This window comes from Taudactylus pleione, unplaced genomic scaffold, assembly GCF_031769625.1.
Source record: "Taudactylus pleione unplaced genomic scaffold, aTauple2 ptg000016l, whole genome shotgun sequence".
NCBI lineage: Eukaryota > Metazoa > Chordata > Amphibia > Anura > Myobatrachidae > Taudactylus > Taudactylus pleione.
The window spans coordinates 3,110,395-3,127,891 of NW_028284418.1; the positions used below are offsets into that span (position 1 = coordinate 3,110,395).

General features: G+C 44.4%; 1 protein-coding gene across 4 annotated transcripts in view; it reads right to left on the reverse strand.

The window, feature by feature from the left end:
- Window positions 1-9,518, reverse strand: part of FAAP100 (FA core complex associated protein 100) — a 28,371-nt gene extending 18,853 nt beyond the window's left edge. The window contains exons 1-4 of one of the 4 annotated variants that reach the window (XM_088474453.1): window positions 9,422-9,518; window positions 4,180-4,367; window positions 3,111-3,229; window positions 330-1,225 (exon numbers count right to left, since the gene is read on the reverse strand). In XM_088474453.1, the coding sequence (XP_088330579.1) occupies window positions 330-1,225; window positions 3,111-3,229; window positions 4,180-4,332 (1,168 nt within the window). In that variant the 5' untranslated portion in view covers window positions 4,333-4,367; window positions 9,422-9,518. Of the gene's footprint in view, window positions 1-329; window positions 1,226-3,110; window positions 3,230-4,179; window positions 4,368-9,289 lie in introns of all 4 variants that reach the window. The other 3 variants (XM_088474450.1, XM_088474445.1, XM_088474457.1) reach the window with 3 other exon arrangements.
- Between the last annotated feature and the right edge of the window lie 7,979 nt (window positions 9,519-17,497).

Consider the following 17,497-nt stretch of genomic DNA (forward strand, 5'->3'; position numbering starts at 1 on the left):
AAAGATTTATTAAAATTTTCTAACCAAGGGAACTATGCTAATCAGGAGACTGATGTATATATCTCTGTCAGAATGACTATATTCTATGCGACGTAGGACAATTACCAGCTGACATGGGTAGGTGTTACAAGACCAAGGTTACACTTGATCTGAGAAGTGCGCGAGAGAGTCAATTTCAATCTCTATTAAATTCAGCATCTCATCAGATCCATAGTGATATTGCAAAATTAATTGTGCAGCTTTACAGAACATTTCTAGAGTCTGATCAGATATATAAGTAGGGCAGAGTGGAGGAGTGTATTTTTGAACTAAGGCTTGAATGAACCTACCATCAGATGAGAAGGTATTCTGCGATACTGCCACAATCATTGGAATATTGTGTTGGAAGGATGACACAGTGGAACAGCTTGGAGTGGTAGAGGCCGCTACGTTGTCAACACGTGGAATGGTTATGAAGATGAGGTCAGAGGACGTGCTGCAGTAGACTCCAGACACAGAATACAACGTACAGCACACAGGAGCTGGCAGACGGTATTCCTTAAAATCACAAGCTATGCCTTCTGATATGTAACCGGCTGCCACTGGTACTATAAGGCCTTTCTGACCAATAAACAGTAGGCAGTCACAGGAAACAGTTTCAGAACTTGTGACTGTATGGTCAACACCAAGGTCACATGGTTCCATCCTTGTGGCACCAATAGAAAGCACGGGTTGCTCTAAGTGGTAAAGAAGCTTTAACGAGCTTTGGGGTAAGCTGTTCATTTCATTCATGTGCATGTAAGGAGAACCAGTACTCTTTAACGGAAAGCATATCACCTGTCCATCTGGGAAACCACAAAGAATCATGGGGGTTTCCAGCATAGTGAGATCAACTCCAAACAGCCGGGTAAACAAAGCAGCATCCAATGCAAAGTTGCATGGTGCATCAGCCATTTTGTTTTCTTTCCACAGAGAGACACAACAAAGGACAGGTTGTAATTCACTACTTCCCTTTCCAAACTTCACCTCTCTAGATGGGGATGTGCTAGGGTCTTCATAATGGAGAGATTTCCTGAGAAAGAGCTTGACCTTCCATTTGTCCAGCTGCAGTAATACAATGACAAGGAAGTCATATGCCACTGTGAAGGCACATATAGAGGAATCCAACAAATAGCCAAAATTAGACTCTATGTGGTATATGGTCATATCGCCTTTACTTATAATAGTGTTTACTTCCACCAACAACCTAAATAGAAAGAGAACATGTCAGTGATTTCTGCATATGTATATCACAGATTCTGTATCACAAAGACACAACTGAGTATTGTGCTCCTTTCATCTGTTTCATTCAGTCTGTACAATGTACTGTATATAGTGAAGCCTATCTAAGGAACTTGTCTGTCAAGGAAAACAATAATGTATCTCCACTTTACAAAGGGAAGGATGTGATGCAGTGTTTTAAAAAACATCCAGGGTAAATAAACATCTAATTCTAAACAATGTTTATGCCATGCTGGAAGTAAAGGGAAAACAACATGGTCTTATCTTTCCTTGAATGTTTATGCAGAGAATAGTTTTGTCTTCCCGATCACAAGATGCTCTGTCACATCGCTAATCCGTCCCCCCAAAAAAACGTGTCAGATCCTCCACAGCTCTATACACTAAGACAAAGGTCAACATTCACTGACCAGGAGATAACAAGCACTTTTCTAATATATCATAAAAGACAGAAAACATCAAATATAGTTTAACTTTTTGGAGTATTTTTACTGTTCCTTTAAAGCTGTCTATATACTGTACAGTTTGGTCATTAAACCCAATTAATGAACAATCAGGTTGTGCGCAATCCTGCCTTATGCTGGCCATACACTAGTACGACCAGCAAAGGATAAGATTCATCTTATGATTTCCCTTGAATTTCTTACTCGCTACGGGTCTTGCGCACGCCGCGCGTGCACAATGCACAACCATCGACACGCTTGCGAGCGAGTCTGAATGAGACCCATTGTCTTTGCAAGTAGAAATGCAGGTCCCAGCAAGCCACCCCCGTTTTTTTGTTTTATCAAGACCAGGATGCCTACAGGGACAAGAGGACCGTTTAAAAAAAAAAAAATATATATATATATATATATATATATATATATATTTTTTTTTTTTTTTCACAGATGCAATGATGGTTCTCACTGTACCATACCTGCATCTGTGTTTATTTTATTAAAGACAGATGCATGCATCACGGATCTCTCTCACCCGTGCATCAGTCCTTTTTTTTAACAAATGACGCCACTCTGATGGTCGGACTCACGATGCATCGCATGCGCAAATACACGGCACGATCTGCATACGATCACGATAGATATGATGGGCTGCACATCTGATCATACGATACGTTTTAAGAGCTGCGGAAGCGCTCACCGAATCTTATTCCTACCTAAATGCTACATGATTTCCACATGATTCATCGTTGAAAATTGGGCAATCGGCCCGAAATTGCACTAGTGTATGGCCAGCATAACACTTGAAGCACCAAATTTATTAGATCCAGTATTCAGGTGTGACCCACAATCACAATGCACAGAAAGTCAGCGTCTCCCACCCTAAGTTCAGGGGGATGTCCTTACACATGGAGGTCATTGGGCAACCTGACTGTTTGTTTCATCTCATCAAATTTGGAAAATGTGCAATTATTATTTGCAAGACCACATAATGTAATGTCTAACCAATTACGGTATACAGAAAAGTACCAGTCAGGAAGACACCATCTTAGCATGTCCAAAGGCTGAAGATGGTAATGTGGAAACAGTGTTTTAGTTTAGCCTGATATGTAAAATAAGCCAAACTGACATTTAAATTTGCTACTTTATTGCATCATCCAAGTGACCTTCTCTTCACAACATTTATCAACTGTCCAGAATTTCTAGATAAATGTTGTATATAAGATGTTCTGACATTTAAGGAAAAGGCAAATAGTGCAGTTAGTCCTCTTCTACAACACATCAAAATATATCTTTCAGGCTCAGTTCCACTTAAATCAAAAAGCGGTCTCAATGTCAGACCAAAGTCTGCATGAAGGCATTACATAACCGTTTAAATGGGAGTTGGGCTTTATGGATGTACTTATGTCAGCTCACCTCCCTTGATCATCGCACTCCAAAAGGTATAATCCACGCTGGGCACACAGGACATACAGCTGGTTTGTGCACGTAACAAGTTCCATATGAAGAGTTTTGGAAGGAAATAAATACGCAGCCTGAAAAAAAAAAAAAAAAAATGAAGAAAAAGATATTGAAGTGTGACCAAGAATAAAAAAAAGTGCACATTTTATTACATCTATGCTCCCATCCTAAATTCTTCAGTGATGGAGGAGGAAGCAGTGAAACCCTAGAAGGTTCTTGTTTTTCTTAAACTTGGGAGTGTTGCATATGTGTTCTTAAAGTTTCCCTGTGACTACTTACTGAGCACACCCACAGAACTAAGGGTGCCCACACACATATACCGATATACTTACGATCCGACGATGTGTCCGATTTCCCTTGAAATTCTCCCCGGCAGCTCAGCACACGATCAACACACGATATGCTGTCCAATCTTCATACGATCTCCTGCAGCCAGACATTTTTACAGTGCATTGTGTCCTAGATTGTCAGATCTGCCATACTGCACGGCAGATCTGAAGATGCGATGTGCGACCTGCGGGGGCGCGCATCGCATCGTGATCGTGAGTGGGGACTCACGATTTGGGCATTTTTTACCCGATCTGTCGTTCCAATGTGTCGGGATCGGCCAGATCGGGAAAAAAAGCGCTGTGTGTGTGTGGGCACCCTAGGTTATATTGTGCTGAGCATAAATGCTTTTGAATACTGTAGGCAACTGGGAAATTAGCACAAAGCTAAGTGAATATTTGTAAAAAATATATATGTATGCGCTAAAAAAACATTAGTTTACATTATTATTTTGGGCTATGGATATGGGTGCTGAAGGCGTTTAGCAGGCTCTAAAAGCGTGTATTGAACTTACAAGCAGGTGCAGCATTCAATACAAAATCGTGCAGAGCTGTATAGTTCCTGCTGTCCATCAACAGCAGCCGGTAACCGTTCAGTCTAGCTATGAGGGGGGCCTTATTGATATAAAACTATTATTTTTTTAAACATGGTTATAAGCTACACTGCTTATAAGTATATAGAATGCAAAATATCTTACCGTAATTTGCTTCTTCTCCATGCTGAAGACATACACAAATCTACTACCATTGCATACATATACATGTTTGTTCCAGTATATGACCTGGGCTTTACATCTGGACAGACCACCACTCGGACACTGAAACTGAACCAGGTGATCAACGTGAACCATTGTACAAGCTTTACATTTCAGGAACTCAATGGGATCTATGGAAAGGAACGTAAATCCAATCAGGACCAAAATTTTAAAATAGCAACTGAGAATATGTTTCAGATGGATGTATTCAGGAATACGTTTGAGATATGTTGGGGGATATATCTGAAAATGTGCCCAAAGGAAAAAGTAGCAACTAATTAGGTGTTTTCTTTTACTTTCTAAACTGCATTAAAAAAATCCAGCATCTGCAATACTCACCCTATTTCCTTGGACCAGTTTTTATAATGTCCTCCGGTATCTGGTCTGTTTATACAGTACGTGTACCCATTAAAAAATAACTCGACCCTTGCCTGAATTCAATTAGTTATACCATAATACTGAATATTGTTATGTTCCCCTCAGATGACTGTAATAGTACATGTCCTTGCTTCATCTGCCAACTGACTTTAGACCCCATACCCACCTAAGTAGTTTTCAATATTATTCAGTTTCGGGAGGAGTTATCCATAAGTGACACACATTTTAAATTGAAGCACAATTATAAAGGCTAATGTTGGGTAAATTCTGTTATGTCTCTTAATTGTTCTTGCAAAGACAGATAGGGCCAGATTCTGAGTCAGATGCAGCGGCGACCGTGTGTTTGCACGTCTACGACTTGATGCAACAAGCCCTTCCCTTGTGTAGTGATGCATATGATTGTGCAAGGAATAAGACGCCCACTTTGAGCATCTCCAGACGCTGCAATCATGCTTGGTGCATCTTTAGATGCCACCATCAGATGTACCATCAAAACTTGTACCAGCCCCTTACTAGTGAGGATTTTCTATGGCCTCAAAATTTAAATTTGAGCAATTAAATGTCTGGGTACGCAAGCACTTCAGCAACACTCCCATGACACACTCATAGGATTGACCATCTCTGTGTGTCTGAATAGCCACCTCCATGCCAACACCTAGGAATACCCAATACAATTCTAACTACGCTTCTGTCTGCATGCGTCTGAAATTGCTACTGCGACTCTGTATGAACACAATCAGGGCGCATGCTTGGGGTGACTTAGACAAATGAGTAGTAAAAAAAAAAAAATATGCACATACATATATCTATATCTCTCTCTACAGTTCTTATTAATTATATGGGCACCACTTGGCTCCAGGTCCCTCTGTTCTTGAGTTCTCAAGTTTAGCTTCTCTTGGGAGCTTAAGGTAACAGAAATTGAAAGGCGGTAGGAGTATAGTGATGGCCATCAACGAGTCTACCATTAAAGGCAGGAAACTATTGACAGGAAACCATCAATGATTTACATCATAGACAGACATGAGTTCAGCTGCTGGAGGCAGAACTCGACTTGTGGTGAGTCAAAGGCCCCCCCCCACACACACATAAAAAACGCTGCAAGACTCTGCCATTAATGGCGGATAACTATCGGTTCTCCACCACTTATGGCAAAACAATCAACAAGACTGTACTATAAAGGTTGGCCTCTATGATTTACTTTCCCCCTTTAACTGCATCAGCTAGCATGTTAGTCAGGATCCGAACCCTTTGCAGAGAGTTAACCTTTTCCCAGCTGATGTGAAGAACTCCAAGTCCCAGTATGTCATTGGGAGGGAATGGCAGTTACACAAACGGTTTTCAGCAAGGCCACCCTTAATGGTGGGTACACACTGGGCAATATTACTGAGCGACTGCACGATTACGACATCGTAATCGTGCAGTTGCTCAGTAATCGTGCACAAATCGTGCACTTTTATGTCAGAAACGACCAGCGATGCGCACTCCCGCTGGTCTTTTCCGACATTGTCCATCGCCTGAACATGCAGCACAATCTGCCGATAACGACAGATTGGCATGTTCAGGAATGATGGACAGTGCCTGCACTGAACGACTGATCATTCAGTGCAGACACTACAGGGGATCAGGAACGACGGTACGATTACGATGTCGTAATCGTACTGTCTTTCCTGATCGCCTAGTGTGTACGCACCTTAAGAGTTATGGCTGCCCCTGAGCTTCCTCTTACCTACTAAACAAAATGAACACTGACTGGCTTTGGACAAAATGAACACTGACTGGCTTTGGCAGTATGCAGCTATGTGGGTGGTGCAGGGGAGGCGTGACACCATGACTGCGTCCCAGCCTATACAATGTTGCGATTACCGACAATATAAAGAGGTGGAGTCGGCCATGGTGACACAATTTAGTGAGAATTGTATCATCAAGCTGTCTGAGCCAGCCACTTCACTTGGGAAGTGGGTGGCAGAGATGGGCCTCAGAGACTTTCCCACAATTCCAGGAGAGTAGGAAAGTATGATGTGTCCCTCCAGGGTTGGGTATGAAAAAGCTGTCGGTTCAAATCCTGACCCTGGAAGCCCGACAGATCAAAATCCCGACCGGTAAGTATATTTAACCCTCCCCTCTCCTCTCTAACCCTCCCTTGGGGGTGACTAAGACTCTAGGGGTGGTGCCTACCGCTAACCTCCCCCCGGTGGTGCCTAACCCTACCCCCCCCTTCCCCTAGACTAAACCTAACCCTCCCGTGGGGGGTGCCTAAACCTAACCCCCCCTCTCCCCTTCCCCCTGCGGCTAACCATTCGTGACGCACGGCTAACCTACGTTCGGTATGCCGGGCATCGTGATTTCGGCGTGGGGCTAATGATAGGCATTGGTATTTAGACCCAAGCCGGGCTTTCAGTGTCAGGATTCTGGTGATCGGCATTCCGACCACCAGCATCCTGACTACATCCCGTCCCTCCATATGGGCAGCCCTGGTACGCTATTACCAAAAGTAGAAGAGGCTACGTTTGATATGCCGGGCGTGGGGCTAATTATAGGCATCGGTATTTAGACCCATGCCGGGCTTTCAGTGACAGGATTCTGGCAGTCGGCATTTCGACCGCTGGCATCCTGACTACATCCCATCCCTCCCTATGGGCCGCCCTTGTACGCTATACCCAAAAGTGGAAGAGTCTATGGGGTATATATACTAAAGTGAGAGTTTTTAGAAATGGAGATGTTGCCCATAGCAACCAGATTCTATTTAACATTTAACTAGCACCTTCTAGAAGATAATAGATAGAATCTCACTGGTTGATATAGGCAACATCTCCACTTCTAAAAACTCTCACTTTAGTAAATACACCCCTAAGTTTCTTTAAAGCCTCATCATAAGGAGTCATGTAATTGAAGTGGAAGCCGAATATCGGCCAGTTATAGGCTGATTCTGCACCTCCATAGGTTGTGAGCAGAATCAGCCTAATATGACATAAAGCACATGCCAGCAGATGCATTTTCTGTAGGATTTTGGTGTTGGATGTGAACATGAGGATCCCACTGGAGATATTGGGCATGATGGTTTAAGCATGAAGGAAAACGAAGCACATTGTGTATATACAGTATATATATTTCCATTTGCTGACAGAAAGTGATTTATTGCTCCGTTGCCTTTGTAAGCTATTGCAGTCTGGTGGTAGCCTACTGTGTCCTTGGGCCCCATTTATCAAAGTGTATTTGAGGTAAAATCCACGAAAACATCCGTCAGGGGTTTACCTCAAATACTAAGTATCCCCCGTATGTATGAATGAGGGACCGCAGCAGGTATCTCCAATACCTGCAGTGATCCCTCCATTGCCAACGGCAGCCGCCTCCCCCATAGGTTTCTATGGGGGAAGTGATGCTGCCAAATTTATCAATATCTGGAAAGCGATGCATTCCAGATACTGGCCCCCGCAGCCAAGGTCATCTGAAGGTGGTGTTAGCCACTGTAGCATATGGGCTACACAGCGCTCTATTAGCCTCCAAGGCTATGACCCGTATTCAATTAGTGAGCGAAAAGTCTATTCAATTTGAAATGAGCGAAAACGGAACCCGGCGAATTGGGATCTACGAAAAAAAACGGAAATTTTTGGGAAATTGTAGGACACCCCTAAAGATGTCCAGACATGGGGGATCACTATGGGTACCCCCGTTTTTGCCTGCAGAAGAAAGTTGGGGTTTTAAATAGCGGAGGCATGTGTTTTTTTCCGGACATTGAAGAAGTGATATAGAAGAGCACTTAAGGGTTTTTTTTTTCGTTTTTTTAAGTGGTCCCATCAAATTTGGGGTACATGAAAAATTTTTAAGTCCCTAAAGCAATTTTTAAAAAATTCTGCAATAATGCACCTGCCACTAATAGTCTATTCTAGAAAACAGATGCCACATACTTACAGAATAGCCCTGAACCTATCTCCCTATTTTTAAACACTGTTTCCCCTATTTTTTTATGTTACAGTTCATTTTTAAATGACATTCCCAGAGGTGCAAGCTATTTTTTTAAAGCCTGCAACCCTAAGCCCCAATTCTGCACTTTTTTTTCACCATGTAAAACATGGTGAAAAGTTATCCCCCGTTTTTTTTTCAAAGACTTTTCGAACCTGTTAAAAGTCTTTGAAATTGAATACGGGGATAATTGAAATAGGCAAAAATGACGTCATCTGCGATAAATTATCGCAGTTTCCGACTTTTCGCAGCCTAATTGAATATCCCCCCTATGGCGGTTGTGCAGTCCACGGGATGGCGGTTGTGCAGTCCACGGGATGGCGGTTGTGCAGTCCACAGTACTGCGCGTGCACACCACCCCCTGCAGTGGCCAGCCACTTTCCAGAGATGTCGGCAGGGACGTGATCCTTTGGAAGCCCATGTCCCGGATGATACATCTGGCAGAAGAGATCACTCTTTGCAAAGCTATCAGGGGCGTTACTGGCTTGCCCTGATGCCCTGATCGCTTTCCTTGATAAATGGGCCCCCTTGAGCGATTAATGACAGTCTCAGGAAAATATCTTCCCTCACACGCACAACTTTATCTTCAGTGCAGAAACTTCAATAGTATATTCTATCGCTGTGACTGCTATCAGTAATATATATATATATATATATATATATATATATACACACACCAGCGCATCTTGAATTTTTTTTTTAGCCTAGCCTGTACCTGACGGGACACTGCAGACTACCATCTGGCTACATTTTATATTGCTGCTCGTCAAGCCGCTCTGCAGGCGCAGCACCCACCATCCGGTTACCACCGTTTCGTTTCCCGCGCTCCCAGACCACGTGTTACCACCATGGCAGCAGCTGCAGTTGTCAGTGTCACCCCATCCGCTTCTCCGCCGCGGAAACTGTTCGCCACCATGTGACACACCGGAATGCCATCTGCCCGCTCATTGGCTGAGTGACTAGTGCGATGAGCCAAAGAAGGCGTGGCCTGTATACTCATTATAGGCGGAGCCACACACCCGGATCACGGTCGGATAGGTTGCTGATAATGGGGGAGGCCCCCAGCTGCTGTACGAGCAACAGAGTAATGTAATGTAGACGGGAGGACGGTTCTTACTGTACGGCTAACGCATCCTGTACTTTTAAAGTTTTTAGAAGCATGCTGTATAGGCAGAGTTGATTATGACTTCAGGGGGCACGGGGCACTTAACAGGGAGCCCCCTACGGTCTACAGTAGAGAACAGTGTTATCGTGCACAAGAGAGACCTTCAAAAGAAGGAAATAAATATCAAAGAGGAATTTTATTTGGTTTATATTTTAATTATTTTAACTAGTTCCAGCAACAGGAAGAAATATGTAAAATCATATACACTACATTGCTGAAAGTATGTAAACACCCGTCTATTTAATGTACTATAAATATAGCTGGCAAGTCCAATCACATCCATGTTTAACAGGTGCATAAAATAAAGCAGTCTCCATAATCGCACATTGGGGATTATTCAGAGATGGACACCAATATCATCACTGCTGCCTACTCGGACACAGCAGTGATGCGAAAATATGCTAATGCCACAGGTGGTGTTTGAGGACAAAAGACACTACCAGCATCGCAGATCCGAGTCTCCAACCCCCAAAATGCCCGCGGCATGTCAATCAGGCTGCAGCTTAGGGGGTACTGCAAATGATCTCGAAAGGACCCGTCTTGCACATACGCAGAACAGGTCCTCCCAGAATCGAACTTTTACGCAAACCACCGATTAGTAATAGAGCAGGGTAGTGGGTGAAACCATCAATGGTTCCATAATATCAAGGTTAACTACCAATGGTACCATTGATGGTTAACCCACCAATGGCCATCCCTACCGCATGGGCTCCGATACACTTCCCTGCAATGTTTACTTTGATCTATGTGACCCCGCCAGCTGCCTACTGCTCATGCGCGATCAGACCATGCATGCTCGAGGGGCTATTACCAGAGAGGGATTATTATTATTATAATTTATATGGTGCCACAAGTGTTCAGCAGCGCCTTACAAAATACATAAACAAATAAGTAACCAGCGACTTACAATACAATACAAAGCAGGACATGGATAATAAACATTGTTATATTAACAACCTCTCGCCCACATAAGCAGCCAAGTGCTAGTTGTCCTAGAGGGGAGTAAGAGATAAATGAAATTTCAGGAGGGAAAAGCACAAGATGGTAGAGGACCATGTTCGAAAGAGCTTACATTCTTTAAGGGAGGGGCAGACAAACAGGAGTGACACAGATGGGGTAGGTGGGGAGGAAGGAAGATGTAGCAGCAAGTTAGAATGAGAGCTGGAAGGCTTTAGTGGGTCTTAAGAGCTCGTTTGAATGATTGCAGAGAGGTCCAGAGTCTAAAGGGGAGAGGGAGGGAGTTCCAAAGGTGTGGAGCAGTGCAGGCAAAATCTTGGAGGCGGGAGTGGGAGGAAGTCATTGACATGAAAGGTGGCGTGTATTAAGTGAACGAAGAGGGCGGACAGAAGAGTGAAGGGAGATTAGATCAGAGATGTAAATGGGAGAGGAATGGGTGAAGGCTTTGTAAGTTAGTGTGAGAACCTTGAATTGGGTTCTGAAAGGGAAGGGGAGCCAGTGGAGGGCTTGTAGGAGAGGGGAGGCAGATGTAGAGCATTTGGAGCGGAAGATAAGCCGAGCAGCAGCATTGAGCACAGACTGGAGAGGAGAGAGAATGGATTTGGGGAGGCCAGATAGGAGGTTACAGCAGTCCAATCTGGAGATGACCAGCGAATGTATAAGGTTTTTGGTGGCATCCTGGGTGAGAAAGGGTCAGATCTTGGAAATATTCTTGAGATGGAATGACAGGACTGTGAGAGGTTCTGAATATGTGGTTTGAAGGAGAGGGAAGAGTCCAGGACGACTCCAAGACAACACACTTTGGGACTAGATGAGATAGTTATGCCATCTATTGATAAAGAAATAGTGGGAAATGAGGTTATGTGGGAGAGTGGGAAGACGATCAGCTCAGTCTTAGACATTAAGTTTGAGAAATCACTGGGACATCCAGGAGGAGATAGCAGAGAGACAGTTGGAGATACGAGTCAGTAGAGAGGTCAAGTGAGGAAAGGTAGATCTGAGTATAATCAGCACAGAGATGATAATGGAGGTCAAAAGAGCAGATGAGTTTACCTAGAGAGGACATATAGATAGAGAATAGGAGAAGTCCAAGAACAGAACCTTGGTGAACACCTACGGTAAGAGGCTGAGGGGGGGGTGAGTCGTGAGAGGAAACAGAGAAGCAACGGTCAGAGAGGTAGGAGGACAGCCAGGAGTGAGCAGTGTCACGAAGACCAAGGGATTGAAGGATATGAAGCAGTAGAGGTTGGTCCACAGTGTTAAAAGCAGCACAGAGGTCAAGGAGAATGAGAAGGGAGTAGTGGCCCTTGGATTTGGCAGCAAGGAGGTCGTTGCTGACTTTCGTGAGGGCAGTTTCAGTGAAGTGGAGAGAATGGAAGCCAGACTGAAAAGGGTCAAGGAGGGAGTGGGAATGTGGCGAGGCAGTTGTAAACAATATGCTCAAGGAGTTTGGAGGCAAAAGGGAGGAGAGAGAAGGGTCGGTAGTTGGAGAGCATGTTAGGATCAAGGGTAGGTTTTTTAAGAATGGGGGAGACAAGAGCATGCTTGTATGTAGAAGGGACAGTGCCAGAAGAGAGGGAGAGATTGAGGTGGGCAAGATGGGAGCAGGCAGAAGGAGAGAGGTAGCGAAGGAGGCGGGAGGGGATTGAGCCGAGGGGAGAGGTGGAAGGGGGAGAGGACTGGATGAGAGCCTTTACTTCCTCTCCAGTTACAGGGGAGAAAGATGTCAGAGTCGGTAAAATGGATGGGGAGGGGTGATCTGGGAAAGGAGGAGGTGGAGAGCTGGGAAAGGGATAGAGAAGATCCCTTTCCCAGTAAAATCTGCCATATGTAGCCTTAAGGCCGTGTTCAATTAGCCACGATAATTTCGCCGCTGTCGGCGGAATCTACTTTTCGTCTACTTCACGTGTTTAGGAGGCAAAAACTTTTTGTGTGCGGCCCCGCTTTCCGCCCTATTCAATTCCAGAGGGCACGAAAACGGGACCCGACACAACGCAAACAGATGAAAAGTGCTGTCAGATTTGGGGAAATCAGCCTGATACCCCCCAAAAGATGCTCTAACATTGGAGATCAATGTAGATGCCTCCTAATAGCCCTGGTGAAGGTATTTGGGGTACTTAAATGCTCTCAATAGCTGCTAATTAGCGTCTTTGCACAAGTGGTGAAGAATAGCATTTAGCAGGGTTTTTTTTTTGAGAAAATAACTAGTCCCAGCAAATTTGGGGTACATGAAAATGGGTGCAAGCATGGTTAAAAATCGCAAAAGTGAAGTTTTAAAAAACGCACCTTCAGCATGCACCTGCATTCAAAAAAACACCTCCTCCATACTTGCAGCCCCCCCCAAAAGCTTATTTAGTTAGTTTTTAAGATTTTACCCTGACTTTGGGTTTTTTTTGCACCCTTTTTCAAAGTAATTTTTTGGGGGTATTAATTTTTTTAAGGATTTTTTTGACACAGTTATGCTTTGGAGGGCTGCCCCAAGGGTGCTGAGTGGTTTCCCGACGTCTGCACCCCAAAACCGCAATTCTGCACTTTTTTTCACCACCTATTCATGGGCAAATCTTTTTCGCCTTACAATGCATTGCATTTTTGCGTACGCGAAAAGCATTTGGAATTGAATACGGCGATACTTTTCCACATGGCGAAATGACGTCATCGGCAAAACTTTTCCGCCGAAAACGGCTTTTCACATCGAATTGAATACGGCCCTTGGTCTTAAAATGGTATTAGCTAAGGGTCCAAGCTCCTGAATGCAAATCTCAAAGTAGTAACCTCCCATATCAGTAGCGCACGCAGCAGGGGTTTCTGAGTACCCAGAAACCCCCCCTGACAGACTGGAGAGCAGGTACTATCTTCTCAAGCCCTACCCCCTCGCAGCAAAATGCCATGATTCTTGGATCAATCGGAGGAGGTGGAGCCAATATGATGTGATTCCTTTAGAATCGCATCATTTGGCTCTACTCCCTCCCTATTGACCCGTGAATTGCGGCATTTTTTTGCTAGGGGGAGGAGCCTAATGACATGGTGCCAGCCTGCCAGGTCCCATCCTTATCAGGTCTTCAACCCGCAACTGCTGCAAGGTAAGTGTGTGTGTAATGTATGTATGACATGCAGTAGGTGTGTGTGTGTAAGGTATGAGCAGGGCTGCCATCAGAAATTGTGGGGCCCGGGACTGCCAAAATAGGCAGGGCCCCTGGGCCCCCTCTTCCGCCTCTCCCCCTTCCCCCGCTACATCTCATAAATCATGACTTACCTTAACGCCTTGAAGAATGCTCCTTTCTTCTGGCTTCTTCTCCTTCAGGTCTGGCTGGCGCTGCTCCTCACGCACCGCAGCTCCTCTGACCTCTCCCTTCCAGCATCATGGCGTCATGAAGTCTTGCGCGCCGACTCCAAAGGAGAAAAAAATATATTGAACAAGAGCAGGGGCAAGCTATGGATTTTCTGGGAGGGGTACATATATATATATATATATATATATATAGCAATCTTTGAATCCAGCACTTGTTTTAGGGAAAAAGGTTCTTTGCGCTCCTGTGCCTTCCAACGGGTCTCAAACCCAAACAGACAGTAAGCAAATCGGCGGCACTAGGAGACTTGGTAGTGTAGAGTAAAATGCCTTTAATATCCTACGTTGCGGAGGTTAATCCGTCGTCAGGGAAACGTTTCCCTGACGACGGATTAACCTCCGAAACGTAGGATATTAAAGGCATTTTATATGCCTTTTTATATTTTATATATATATATATATATATATATATACACACACATATTTATAATTTATATATAAAGTATATAGTAAACATGTATATATTATATATAACAAACATATACACACATTAACACATCGATACACATATAAACTGACTAACATATACAGTGTACACACACTAACACATATACAGTATTCACACACTACCACATATATATGCATTATCATACATACAGATACATACACACCAACACATACATATACACTAACATGCATACAGACCAACACATATGTACACACATACATACACATATATACATATACACACTAACATACATACACACCAACACATATGTACACACTAGCACATACACACTAACACATACAGGCAAATACATACTCTATATACACATATACAATATTCACACATATGACCTAACATACATACATACACATATATACACACTAGCAGATACATACACACCAACACATATACACTAACATGCATACACATATATACACACTAACATACATACACACCAACACATATGTACACACTAGCACATACAGACACATTCATATATACACACTAGCACATACCTACAAAAACATACAGACACATACATACACATGCTAAAACACATACATACTTTTTCTGAAGCAACAGCAGCTTTATAATGGGGGCGGGCACCTTGAATCATTAGGCTCCACCCCTCCAGGACGATGCAAATCGCGGACGTACGGGGCGGGGCTTACTACATTGGCTCCGCCCCCATTTTGCTCAGCCTGATCAGAGAGGGGAATTTAATCGGTTCAGCACAGGAGGCTCTCAGGTTGGAGTTGGAGCAAGTGCGGGCAAACGAGTAGTGTGGGCCGGCAGGCGGTAGCAGCACCCCACCCCAGTTTTAACTCCTGGGGGTAGTGCGTGGTATGCACTGGTGGTAGGAGCGGGCGGTACTAGGTAGGAGCCACGCGGGCCCCCTCTCATGCTGACAGGGTCCGGGCCCGGGACTTCAGTCCCGGCAGCCCCCCCCTGATGGCGGCCCTGGGTATGAGACATATGTATGTGTGTGTGTATATATATATATATATATATATTATATACAGTATATGGCCCTCATTCAGAGGCGGTCGGAGGATGCAAGCGGTCGCTCAGAAACTGGGCGGCCGCTTGCATCCTGACCGGCCGCCTCTGTTTCGGTCATTAGGCTGTGGGTTTACACCCACAGCTCTAACGACCGCTAGGGTGACCATCGGGGCTTACGACGAGACCCTAGGGTAGGGACTCACTTGTCGTAAGCCCCGGAGAGCTTCTGGCTCTGTCAGAGCCGAAAGCTCTCCACTGACATCACTAGTGATGTCAGTGGGGCCTCCCCCAAACGGCTGGCGTTTGGGCTGCCACCCCCCCGTCCCGCCTTCCAAACGGGGCGAGCTGTCAATCAACATCGACAGCTCGCCCCCTTTGGAAAGAGACCCGCTACGACCTGGACAAACATCGAGGCGGCCATGCGGTCGTAGACCGTACGGCCGCCTCTGAATGAAGCCCTATGTGTGTGTAAACCCCCTGTAAAAATTCTGTGTTTGCCCCTGCATATGGGGGCTGCTATTGCAATTGGAAATGGGGGAATCCCCGTAATACTGTACATCCAGGGGATGCTTACATTTTGCTTGATTTCCACAAAATATGTTTAATAAATATGCCCCTTATACATGTTCTCCATTTTTCTAATGACATGTTATTATCTAGCCCCAAAATTTCTTTATACCTGCATGTGCAGGTTGATGCTTCCCGCCCCTATGTATTGTGATCACTGTAAATAAGCAATGTGGAGATTTAACAGTAGGGGCCGATTGAATTAGCTGTGAGCAGCCTCTGGAATGGTTTTCTGTGGCTTCGCTGGATGCATCACTCTCTCATTTTCTGTTTTCAGATACTGTTATCGTGGTTATGCCTGCTTCTGATTGAATCTGCCCCACTGGACTTTAATCTAGTTTTTCCACCATGTTCAGTGCAACCCTGCAATATGAGTTTCCCCTTACGTTTTCAGTCCCTTGTTGCTCATTTTGAGATACCCATACATTGGACGATCCAGCCGCTCAAGCAAAGCAACCAAATCTTTGCCAAAATAAACAGGATAAGCTACGCAGCACTGGTTTAGATAGGCCTAATAGCAGGGTCAGGTGATGAAAGCATGCATGATCAGATGAGTCATTGTCTTGCTATATTTACCATCTTTTCTTGACGTTATGTGATCATGCCCAATCATGCTGAGATTAGGCATTTTTGTTGGGTCTTATGTGTATTGGACGTTGGATGTTCACATAGCTAAGCGATTATTTGCAACTGTGCATGAGCAAAAATTCTGGAAACCAATATGGCGCATGCGTTAAACAGAGTGTATGCACAAATATACTGTTGCATTCGGCTCAGCCAGTATCAGAAATGTGGAAGAAAAGTGATGGTCGTTCCTGGGAGGTGGCTAGTAGTGCATACAAAATTGGTCCATTCAATGGGTATTATGTGTTTACAGCTACAGGCATAGGAGGCCTTGGTCAACCGATAGTGGCGTATAAGGACGTGTCAATATGCATTGCAGCGCGCATAGGCGCTAAAAGTGAGCGATTTTCTCTAAGTATTTGCATAAACCTGCAGACAGGCGACCGCCAATAGACGTTGCTAGGTGCACTTTTGCCCTCGACTCAGAATCAGCCCCTGTAGGCAGACAAACCACTCTTTCTGTGAAATGGGCGGTAACTGGGCGTAGACCAAAGATAACTGATCTGCGTTGTAGACATGTAAGCCGACTTGCGGGCGGAGACGGGACGCATAAGAGCAGTGTCCCAGTACTGGCATTTGTGTAATGCATTGCTATATGGCAGTATGCTCTCATTGAAGGATCTATCATTTATGATCAACACACATAAAAATGATCTCCACACACGTTTCTAGTGAAAAAAAGGAAAAATATGTCCAATGTTGAAAATCAAAACCCAATCATGTGTGTATATTTCTACTTCATGGTCCATAGGGCATCCACAGGATACCTTGGGGTAAAGGTGATGACGTCAGGCATCGGACACCACAGAGTTAA